This window comes from Equus asinus, chromosome 2 (assembly GCF_041296235.1).
Source record: "Equus asinus isolate D_3611 breed Donkey chromosome 2, EquAss-T2T_v2, whole genome shotgun sequence".
In the NCBI taxonomy this organism is placed as follows: Eukaryota; Metazoa; Chordata; class Mammalia; order Perissodactyla; family Equidae; genus Equus; species Equus asinus.
In genome coordinates, this window is record NC_091791.1 from 160,020,651 (window position 1) to 160,032,896 (window position 12,246).

Genomic DNA, 12,246 nt, shown 5'->3' on the forward strand with positions numbered 1-12,246 from the left:
TATTTGTAATTATTTTATAAATAAGTATAAAACAGGGGCTGGCCCGGTGGCACAGCAGTTAAGTGCGCACCTTCTGATTCTTGGCGGCCCGGCGTTCACGGTTCAGAGCCTGGGTGTGGACATGGCACCACTTGGCATGCCATGCTGTGGTAGGCATCCCACATATAAAGTAGAGGAAGATGGGCACAGATGTTAGCTCAGGGCTAGTCTTCCTCAGCAAAAAGAGGAGGATTGGCAGTAGTTAGCTCAGGGCTAATCTTCCTCAAAAAAAAAAAAAAAACTTGAAAAGTATAAAACAGTGTGGTGAGAGTTGTCTAGGAAATAAAATTTGACCTTGACAGAGCTGGGGAATTTGGTAGGTGAAGAAGTAGAGGAAGGGTTGGTTCAGATTGACTCAGTGGTGGTGACTGACAACTGAACCGTACCGTGATACTAATAGAGCTACTTAAACCTTTTTTAATCAGAGCCCTGGTTATTTTGTGATTCCCTCTGCCCCGCAAGAAAGCTATAGAGGTTAGTAATAAAGCATTCACTTTTTACTTAGTTTACTAATCACATAGCATACATTAACTTAATGTTTATTGAGTTTTTAAGAAGCTTACCTTTTTATCGTTGCAGCCTAACTGGAATATTTAATGGAATATGTAAAAATGAAATGCTGTGTAAATATGTTATTAATCTTGGTGTATGTTAATTTTGTTTGTTTCCCAAAGGGATGTCCGTCGCTTGGTGGTCGCCATGTCTAGAGCCAGACTTGGACTTTATATCTTCGCCAGAGTATCTCTCTTCCAAAACTGTTTTGAACTAACACCAGCTTTCAGCCAGCTCACGGCCCGCCCACTTCATTTGCATATCATTCCAACAGAGCCTTTCCCGACCAGTAGAAAGGTAGGGCTCCTTTTGTCATTGTATAGAGCAGCATTCCCCTATAGGTGACCACACTAGCTGGGAACATCATCACATAGGTCATCCAATCACTGTTTTAGGGTGCTCCTTATGCTAAGGAACTGAATTAGATTTTCTATATAAAAATAATAATACATGCTGATATTTATCGAGTACTCACCCTGTATCAGGCAATTAGCTATTTATGTATATTATCTCGTTTCATCTCAGTGACACTCCTATTCAGTAGGTTTTCTTATTAACCCCATTTTACATATGAGGAAACTGAGCATTAGAGAAGTTGAATAGTTTGACCATGCTTCTAGTAGATGGAGAATCCAAGATTTGAAAACCTAGGCAGGCTAACTCCAAAATCCCTGTTAATCTTTGTACTGTACTGCCTCTCCTCAGCTTTGTGAGGAGAACTTAACTGATTACTCGGTAACAGAGGTAAAGGGGTTAGCTCTTGGAGAACCCTTAAGAAGCTTACATTCTGGGGGAATGTGGGAGGGGACAGCACATACAGTTAACAAAGGACATACTCAGAGAAGTGCCACACCCCCTCATCCCTCTTCCCCTTGTCCTCTGCCCCCTTCTCTCTCTTCTTTCCCCTCCCCCTCCCTGCATAGGTAACCAGACTCTTTAGTTTCTAGTTTATCCTTCATATATTCCTTTTACACAAAGGAGCAGATACTTGTTTATTTTTTTATATTTTCTTTTTTACGTGAAGGTTAGCATACTATAGACTTTTAGTCTTTGCTTTTTTCATTTAATGAAATGTCTTGGAGGTCCGTTAGATTTTAAATGAAACTGTTTTAAATGTTTCAAAAAAAACAAGATTAAATTCTGTGTGTTTAATAATAATGCTAAGTATTTTTTTTAACTGCATTTTTTTTTAAAGAAATGCTGCTGTGGAGGAGTAGGAGGAAAAGGATGCAGAAATATGATGGGTGGGGACATGTAAAACCTTGCGTGTCAGGCTCTGAAGTCTGGACACAATCCCGTAGCCCTGGGGTTCTCAATCTTTGGAGGGCTGATTATTAAACAGGGAAATTCCTGTCTGGGGCAGGGCCCAGGTGTCTTCAGGTTTAACACACTCCCCAGGTGCTTCCCATCCGAGGGCTGCAGGGACACACCTGGAGGAACCTGGAGTGTGGATCAGGCAATACCAAGGAATAGATGGCTTCGAAACCCGTACTTTACACCACACCGTGGACTCAAGCCCTGGGGGGCTGAGGGCTGAGAGCATCTCTCCAACCTCTGCTCACAAGACTGTGTCGCAGTCGGTGAGGGCTGAGCAGCTGGTACTGCATCTCAGAAGAGGCAACTCCCAGCACTGCCACCAGAAAATAAGCAAACCATTAAAAAAAACAAACAAAAGCCTTCCAGGTTTTGAAGGCAGTATGTCATAGTTGTAACAATCTGGCAATCTTTGCACACAGAAGTTGTGACTGTTGCGGAAAATGACCATTATCGAAAGAACGCCTGCTTACTACCATTCTGCTTAATTCTGAGAAATGCTATTTAATGTAGTAAATATCTCTAACTTTATGTGCTTTAAATAATTTGTCACTTTAAGGTAAAATCCTTTTCCTTGCTATGAGTTTTTACCTTTATGGTTTTATAAATTGCTGCTACAGTAAGAAAGGGTGAGACGTTATAAGCATTTCATAATTGACTATAAATAGGAAAGTCATTAACTTTATTCTAGGCTGGTTTAGGAAGAAGTGCAAATTTTGTATTTTCTTTGTTTGCTTTACAATTTATTAGCTACACTGATTGTTGCCAGAACTACTCCGTTAGAATCACCTTATTTTGTCTCAGACCCACTGAATCTAAATCTGTAGGGGCTAGAGCCCAGGCCTCTGCGATTTCAGAGTCTCCCAGATGGTTCTGATGGTACCACAGATCTCACACTTGATGCTACTGTTTGCCAACATTTTTGACCATATACTTTATTAATTAAAAAAACCTTTTGAATATTCACCCTCATGACTAACAGTCTACATATTGTTAACTTCTTGTTGTAAATGCTAACTTATTTTTTAAGAAAACATAAATACGAAGAATAGTCTTAATATTTTCTTTTTGAATAATCTTGCCTTTGGAGCCTACACAGTATTAGAGACCACTACTTTAAACCATGTTGATTTTTTTCTCTCTATTCAAATGATTGCTTATCTCTTATTTTTCTACATTAACCAATAGACCAAAACTCATATTTTATTTACCAGCCTGAAATTGTGTTAAAAGCTGGTAACTATTAGCTCTCTCCTAGTCTCTACATTTTCTAATTTTAAATTGAATCACTCCTCTTCATCAGTTCCTTATTGGACTCTCACACTTATATCTTTGTGTTCTCCAAACCCTAGTGGTGCTAATACATAAGATGGAGACAGGGGCTTCTATTGGAATGTTGGCTTTTAGTGTTTTTCACTCTAAACTTTCTTCTTGCCGCCTTCTAGAATGGAGAGAGACCATCTCATGAAGTACAGATAATAAAGAATATGCCTCAGATGGCAAACTTTGTGTACAACATGTACATGCACTTGATACAGACTACACATCATTATCATCAGGTGAGTTTGCTCAAAACTGACTCTTATTTTTCATGCTGTAGAGAGAATCTTTGTTGCAGAATAAATCTTTAAAGTACTTGATTCCTTGTGGGAAACCAACTAAACCAAAGTAGATTGTTGTTATTCATGTAACATCCATACTTTTAAAACATCTTTATGTAGATACAATTTGGCATACAATAAATTCTACGTATTTAAAGTACACAATATGATATGTTCTGACATATGTGTATACCTGTGAAACCATCCCTACAATCAAGATAATGAACATAGCCATTATCCCCAAGAGTGTCCTCATGCCCCTTGGTAATCCCTCTTACCCTTCACCAATCCCTTTCCCACCTTCTCCAGGCAGTTAAGCATCTGCTTTCTGTCACTCTAGATTAGTCTCCATTTTCTAGACATTTATGTAAATAGACTTATCCAGCATGTATTCTTTTATGTTTGTTTTAGCTATTACACCGCATAATTATTTTGAGATTCAGTTATGTTTTTGCGTGATCAGTAATTCTTTCCTTTTATTGCTGAATAGTATTCCATTGTATGGATATACTAAGTTTACCCATTTACCTCTTGATGCACATTTGTGGTTGTTTCCAGTTTGGGCTACTACACATAAATGCTATGAACATTCTTGTACAAGTCTTTTGTAGTTTCTCTTGAGTAAATTTCTAGGAGTGGAATGGCTGGATAATATGGAAAGTGTATGTTCAAGTTTTTAGAAAACTGCCAACCTGTTTTACAAAATGGTGGTACATTTTTATTCCCACCAGCAGTATATGAGAGCTGTAGTTGCTTTCCATCCTCACTCACACTTATTATAGTTGGTCATTTTTATTTTATCCATTCCAGTAGATATGTAGTGTTCTCATTGTGGTTTTAATTTGCATTTCCGTAGTGACTAATGATACTGAACATCTTTTCACATGGTTGTTTGCCATGTGTATATCTTCTTTGAAGATACGTCTGTTCAGGTCTCTTGCTCATTTTTTAAATTGGGTTGTTTGTTTTATTGAATTTTGAGAGTTTTCAAATTTATTCTATGACTCTTATGAGAAATGTGTTTTATGAATATTTTCTCCTTGTCTTTGACTTGTTTTTTCATTTTTAAGTGTCTCAAAGAACAGAAGTTTTAAATTTTGATAGATCTCAATGTATCAAGTTGTTCTTTTATAAAATTTATGCTTTTTATATCCTAGAACAATCTAATCCAAAGTTACAGATTTTTTCTGATATTTTCTTCTAGAAGTTCTATAGTTTTAGGTTTGTATTTAGAGATATACATTTTGAGTTAATTTTTTTGTATGATACAAGGTAGGCTTGAGTTTTATTCATTTGCGTGCAGATATCTAATTGTTTCAGCACCATTTCCTGAATAGACTATTTTTTCCTCTGTTGAATTGCCTTGTCATCTTAACCAGAAAATCAATTGGCCACATACATGAGAGTCTTTTTCTGGGCTTTCCATTCTGTTCTTCTGATCTGTGTCTATCCTTTTGCCATTACCGCATTACCTTTATTAGAGTTGCTTTATAGTTAATCTTGAAATTAGATCATGCAAATCCTTCAGTTTTGTTGTTTTTTTTCAAAATTATTTTGGCTATTCTAGTTCCTTTGCTTTTCTATATACATTTTAGAATCAGGTTGTCGATTCTACCCTTTAAAAAGCATGCTGGTTTTTTAATTAATTTATTTATTTTTTGTGTGTGAGGAAGATTGGCCCTGAGCTAACATGTCATGCCAGTCTTCCTCTATTTTGCATGTGGGATTACTGCCACAGCAGGCCTTGAGGAGCAGTTTGTAGGTCTGCGCCTGGGATCTGAACCCACGAACTCTAGGCCACCAAAGTGGAGCACATGTCCTTAATCAGTACACCACTGGGCTAGCCCCATGCTGGGATTTTAATTAGGATATTTTAGGGAATAGGATTGTTTAGGATCAATTCGCGGACATTAACGTCTTAAGTATTTTGAGTCTCCCATGAATATGGTCTCTCTCTCCATTTATTTAGGTCTTTGAATTCTCTCATCAGCATTTGCCGGTTTTCAGCATACAGACCTTACACATATGTTGTTTGTTTCATTGCTAGGTATTTCATATTTTTTGGTGTTATTATGAATGGTACTTTTAAAATTTTTTCAATTTCCAACAAGAGAAACAGAGTCCCTGAGGAGAGAAGCCATGCCTTAGCTGCAGACTGCCATGGGATAAAGGAGAGGCCAGCGTATCGAGCTGCTCCAGGGTTTGGTTGAGTGAGACAGAAGCCTGTGTCCTGCTTCTCCCTCCCTGCCATGGCTTTGTCTCAAGGCCTTGTTCCTCCCCACCCCTCACAGGACTCCTTGATGGAAGCTGGCACTTTCTTGAGTTGGTTTGTCAATCAGTCGTAACCGGCTACTGTGTTTCCAGAAGTGTTATAGCAAATTCCTTTGCTAAAAAATCTAATAGGTTTTCTTATTGTTTTCCTCTCTGAAGATTTAATATATTTTGATCATTATTTTGTAATATCTGTGTAGGCATATTCCTTAGAGTCAACAAAACCTAAGCCATTGTCATTGAAGTTGTTTTATCTGTAATATAAAATGGCAAGCAGTGTTTTGGAGAATTGTAGAGTGCGTAGTATCTATAAGGAAGATAAGGCTGATGTGAGAGCTTAGGTTTATAAGCCAGTGATTTCTCATTTGGGTTCATACTGATGCTTTCCTTTTTTTTTAGACTCTATTACAGCTACCACCTGCTATGGTAGAAGAAGGTGAGGAAATTCAAAGTCAGGAAACAGAATTGGAAACAGAAGAGGAGGCCATGCCTGTTCAAACTGACGTACCCAGTCTAACAGATGCTGGCTCTAGTCAGGAAGCCTCAGCCTCTCAGACTGAGACCACCCCAAGTCAGACTGAGACCACGCCTGATCAGACAGGAGCTGGTTCCAATCCAGAAACCCTCTCTCCTCCTTCCGAGAGCACTGCCACTATGGTGGGCCCTGAGGCTGTGGCCGCGGAGGCGGACACCCCTCAAGATACCACGTCTGCTGCAGAGAAGACCAAGTAGCCAATCTGTAGGCTTTCTTAGGGAGGACATTTCATTCATAAAGTCTACGTAAAGTTACTTTTTGTATTTTATATTTGCTTCTGCCATTTTAAAGGTACTAATTAATGTTCAGTCCTTATTTTTCTTAACTAATTTCAATGTTTGTCTTCTTGGATATATTAAAAAAAATTGTGTATAAACAACTTCAGTTTCCTTTGTCAGTCAGAAGGGCAAATAACCATTCCTTTGATATTTTTATCATTAACTGAGTGTATCTGTAATCAAACCTACATTAAAAGAATTTGCTATAGAATGCACAAGACATACTTGACATTTTTAGTGAACTTCTCCAAAGAAAAGGACAGAATACGCTAGAATTAACCATAAGTGCCCTTAACCAAGTATCCAAATTGGGGAGGAAATAGTTTCTTCTATCATAGTATCAGATGCTCAAGTCATGTTTCCTTTTTTCCTGTCTTTCTTTTCTGTTTCCGTCTTTCTTGATGTGAAGGCGTTAACAACCATAAGATAAAGATTTCTCAAATCCATCAAAGAGTTTACATGTATTTCCTTCCCCAAAATCTCATAATGTATTAGAATCACCCAGGGTGTCTGCCGCTTCTTGGGGGAAGTCCAGACCTATTGAATCAGAATTGCAGGGTTAGGGCCCTGGACTCTGTATTTTAGCAGGTGCTCCAAATGTCTGAGTTGCTGGCAGAGTGGCATCAGATAAGGCTGGTGAGACTGAGCCAGGATTTGTCATTCAGCTGAGCAAGAAGAATCTGACAAATCCAACTGAGCAGGAAGAAAGATCCAGAGTCTGGGCAGTGAGAGTCAGTGAACTTAACTCCTGTGCACAGATTAGGATTCTCCCAATGCAGAGGTTTTAAGTTTTCTGCCCTGTTTAGTACTCTTGGTAGATAACCTGCTGCAAGGAGACCTTAAGGTAAAATGTGCTCCAAATTTGGGTGGGGAAAGATCCTAGGACCTTGCTACTCAAGTACGGTTTGCAAGCCAGCAGCATCAGCATCTGTCGAAGTTTATTAGAAATGCAGAAGTTTGGGCTCTACCCCAGACCTGTTAAATCTGAATCTGCATTTCAGCACAGTCCCCAGCTGATTCATATGCACTTGGTAGTTTGAGAAGCACTGTACTGAGATTACTGTGCTGTCGTCAGAGGAATGAGAGGTAGAATGATGATTCTATGATGGTAGAATTAACAGTGAGTATGACTAATGTTTTCTGATAAGGGACTTCTGCTTATAAAGTCCATGGGCATGATGGCCAGAAAAGAGATGAATATGTGGGGCGGGAGAAGTTGCCCGCTAGTTCTCTCTTCCCCAATTTGACATCTGCTAGAGTGGTTAAGGAGAACGTTTCTCCAAAGTATCTCGTCTAGTGCATCTACTTATAGGCTTGACCGTGTCAAAGAACCTTGAAAGAAAGAAGCCAGAACTGTGTGCTGCGTTGAAATGTTTCTGATCCTGATATTTTGAAGGAATGATGAATTCTTTAGGAAATTAAACCCAGAAAGACAAGTCAATGATATTTTTCAGTAAATAGTGTTTGCTCAACTCTACCAGGCTATGGTGGATAAGAGTTACACTCTCATCTTAAAATGGGTCTTACTGCATCCGAACTTTGTGTAAATGTTGGGTGAGGAAGAAGATGAAAGTGTTGGGATGATGAGGGGAGTGAAATACCAAGGAAACTGTACCAGGAGACCTACGTCTGTTTGTTATTAGAGTAGGGATTGAGCCAGATAGTCTGTTACATAATTTCTCTGATTATAAGAATTTGAAAGCAGGTATTGTGGGCATCTGTATGAGGACTAACACAATTATTTTCAATTGTGAATATATAGTATGAGACTAAGGAAGAGGGAAAGAAGTTTTACTGTATTATGTCTTTCCTGGAAAAGATCGATTCTTCTCTACCCTTTAGTGAATATGAATCATGCTACCTGCAACCCAAGTAAGTAAACTGTTATGCTGCTTGCTCATTAAATAAACCATTTTCCAAACACGGTATCAATCACTGTCTAGCTGGGTGACTGTACTTTCTCCTTTGCTGCTTGATTTTCTATCACACTAGAAAGAAAATTTAACTGGAAGATGGGTAAGTCCCTTGGCCTTTGTCAAAGTAATATTAGATTATGGTGGTAGGATTTGAATTATTTTATTTTTATTTTAGTATTTTTTTTGGTGAGGGAGATTTGCTCTGAGCAAACATCTGTAGCCAATCTTCCTGTTTTTGCTGAGGAAGAGTGGGCCTGAACTAACATCTGTGCCAGTCTTCCTCTACCTTGTATGTGGGATGCCACCACAGCATGGCTTGACGAGTGGTGTGTAGATCCGCACCCAGGATCCAAACCCATGAACCCCAGGCTGCCAAAGTGGAGCACACAAACTTAACCACTACGCCACCAGGTCAGCCCCAATTTGAATTGTCTTAAATTGTTTATTCACTGGAAAGGGCAGTAAGTTTCAGTTGATTATTGAATCATGGAATTTTTAAAGGAACTTAAGAGATCAACTCTTATATAATAATAGAGTTATTCTATTCAACTTCTTAATAATGAGAAACTGCATCAGATAGTCTTAATCAGGGTGGCAACTGTGAGAGAGGGGTAGAATCCAAGTCTACAGTCCTATGGCAGTGTTTTGTTTGTTTGTTTCAATCAAGCACACATGAGTGATTGCTTCAGGAGTTCTCTATTTAATTTAAGATTACTACAGACACAGGTACTCAGCCATGTGACCGTTTCAGATTAGTGTTCCCATTGCTCTCCATCCTGTTTTTTCATATCTGAATATGTCATGATTTTGGAATCTATTTTTAAAAGCAAACCAAAAAGATGCATGCAAAGAGAATGAGCATGAAATGAAGCAATTCGAGGATCTAGACTCTTTTTCACAAAATGCTGAGTTAAGAAAGTTCATTACCAGCAGTTGAGAATAAATAGCTGCATTGATTTGAGCAAATGAATGAGAAGATCTAAACATTATCAGGTCTCTCGAAATTAGTGTAATGATAAAAATTGAGATGTTTTGCTAGATACTGAAAGAAATGATATAAATGGGCCATTTGTGCTCCTATATAAAATGAAGTTTTTTATGATCAGCAGACAGCATGATATTGTAAAACTGACTTTGAACTCACCCAGCCTGGCTCAGATTTTAACTTAATTTATTCATCAGCATTTGGGTTGACCTTGGGCAAGTTTTATAACCTCTCTAAACCCCAGTTTTCCGTATCTACAAGATAGGGGACAGATCTGTTTGTTTGTTAATGGGGTAATGTGTATGAAAATATCTGGCACCTAGGGGCTCAGTAAATACCAGTCCCTCTATCTCCATTTTTACCCCAAAATCTTTGAGACAATGTAGGATGTTGCCAACCAATCCTCTGACTTGGGTGCTTAGCCATGCCCCTATCCAGGGAGCATGGAGGATGATGAAGAAGGGGACATGTCATGACAGTTCAACTTTGAGGATCAAGGGTCAAGCCTACTGATTGGGAACCTCTGCATCAGTCCGTTGTGACACTGAGGATGATCTCTGCTGAAATTAAAATTCTGGCAAAGCAGCATAACCAGAGGGAAGACACTAGTTGCCATCATGCTGATATATTGATAGCTTGTATCGCTTCTGAATCCTGTACTTGCCCTGGCCCCAAGTCATCTATATTGTTGCATTTATTTAGCTTTGTGCCTTGAATGCACTTTTTCCTTTTTTATCTTGCAGCCATTCAAATGGTATTTTTAGAGATGTTGTTTCAATTAAAATAAGGTTAAAAAGATTTTTTTTAAAATGTTGACCCTTTTGCATGAGCCAGAAGAGTGGTTCAAAAATAAGCAACAGCTTGCTTCCTGTGAAAAATGCTTGGCCGTTAGCCGTTGTAATTACGAAGTAATCATGTTAACAGATGTTTAAGAATAATGCCACTGGAGCTGTACTGAGCCAAGGATGGAAATGAACATGTAAAACCATTTTTTCTTCATCCATTGGTACTCTTTAGTACCCAAGAAGGGGTTTTAATTCAATGGGATCCAGAAGCTTTGAACACTTTAGTTTTTCTTCCTAGGGACAATCCTGAGCTCAGTGCCCTGGAGCATGACTCAGAATGTGGCATGGTTACTGCTGACCCACACTGTGCCGGCTTTATTCAGTTAGCTCTCTGCCTTTTGGCTTATGCTTATTTCAGTGGCTGCTCAAATTTTGTGTTTACATACAGAGATGACTAATCTGATTATATCTCAGTATATATTACAGAAAACGTTAGTCTTGAAAAATACTGTGGAAAACATATTCTGTGTTCAAATAAGTTTGGGGAACACAATGAATTATTACTCCCCTTTTGCTGAATCACAATGCATTGTTAGTTAATTAAAGGTTCTGAGAATTCCTGCTGGAAAAAAATCATGTTTGACTTTGTTTAATCTGGCATTTCCTGAATTTATTTGACCATAGAACTCTTTTTTTTTTTTTTTTTTTTTCAAATAAGACACCTTAGGGAACTAGCTCCTCAACACGGTTTGGGAACCAGTATCTTTACAGAGGCATGAACTGTGATTCTTCCTTGGAAAATTAAGAGGAGCATAATATGCCACCCTAAAATATGCCACTTTGGCATAAGGATTGTTTTGAGTTGAAAGCAACTGAGAAGCAGCAGATGCAGCAAGAACTCTGTTTGTCCTGTTTCTGCCTGAAAGCAGGGCACAAATTTCCTTTTGTAAAAGTGTCCCGTCTCTCCTGTGCCAGGGGAAGGAAAACAACCTTTATCACTGGAAATGGACACAATGCTGAGATGTCTGCATAAACAAACCTGACTAGAATAACACTTGTCTTCCATTAGTTTCCCATGTGTTTACTTTTCCACAATTTACTACTCCTAAAAGCCCAAACCTCCTTCTCCTTTGCCTATTTACTTCACGATTTATCACCCTTTGTTAAAATGGTATAGGAGCATCCAAGCCTTACAGCTTCTTTGGGGTTTGCACTTCTTTTCTGTGTAGCCCCTGTGGAAGTAAAGTTAAAAACATCAATTGAATGTGTATGCTTTATCTCCTGTTGATCTGTCTTTTCCTGGTTTAATTCACAGACCCCAGTGACAAAAACTTTAGCGGTAAAGTTTTTCCTTCCCTACAAAAAAGAAAAAAGGCTCTAATATATATATTTTTTCTCTAAGTAACCGGAGGCTGAAGTAACACAGCTGAAGAAGAAACTAGAGGTGAAGTGATTTGTACAAAATGTCATATTGTAGTGTAATTTGTTGAGTGTCATGTGGTATTAATAGCAACATCCTGAAAATGCAAATGAATAAGTTTGATCAATGTACCATGACATTCCTTCATGTGAGCCTCCTAAGAAAAGGTCATTGAGCATTCTCTGTTCACATTTTAATTTCAGATTCCAGTGTTTCACACTAGGCTTTCCTCATTTCTTACATGCAGTGAAAGAACAGTTCCTATTTCCAACTGTTTTCTCAGTTCTTTAAATATTTGTTTCTTTAAAAAGTTTAAATGTTTCTTCCCTTAAAAAGTTTAAGTTTTGGGGCTGGCCCCATGGCCGAGTGGTTAAGTTCTCCCCCTTGGCTTCAGCAGCCCAGGGTTTCGCTGGTTCAGATCCTGAGCGTGGACATGGCACCGCTCATCAGGCCATGCTGAGGTGGCGTCCCACATAGCACAACCAGAAGGACCTACAACTAGAGTATACAACTATGTACCAGGGGGCTTCAGGGAGAAGAAGAAGGAAAA

The 12,246-nt window shown here is 38.7% G+C and overlaps 1 protein-coding gene across 1 annotated transcript in view; it reads left to right on the forward strand.

Moving 5' to 3' along the window:
* The window catches only part of AQR (aquarius intron-binding spliceosomal factor), a 95,948-nt gene extending 87,430 nt beyond the window's left edge, over positions 1–8,518 (forward strand). The window contains exons 33-35 of the mRNA XM_014847311.3: positions 714–888; positions 3,351–3,464; positions 6,177–8,518. Coding sequence (XP_014702797.2) covers positions 714–888; positions 3,351–3,464; positions 6,177–6,509 — 622 coding nt within the window. The 3' untranslated portion in view covers positions 6,510–8,518. The remainder of the gene's footprint in view (positions 1–713; positions 889–3,350; positions 3,465–6,176) is intronic.
* The last annotated feature ends 3,728 nt before the right edge of the window (positions 8,519–12,246 follow it).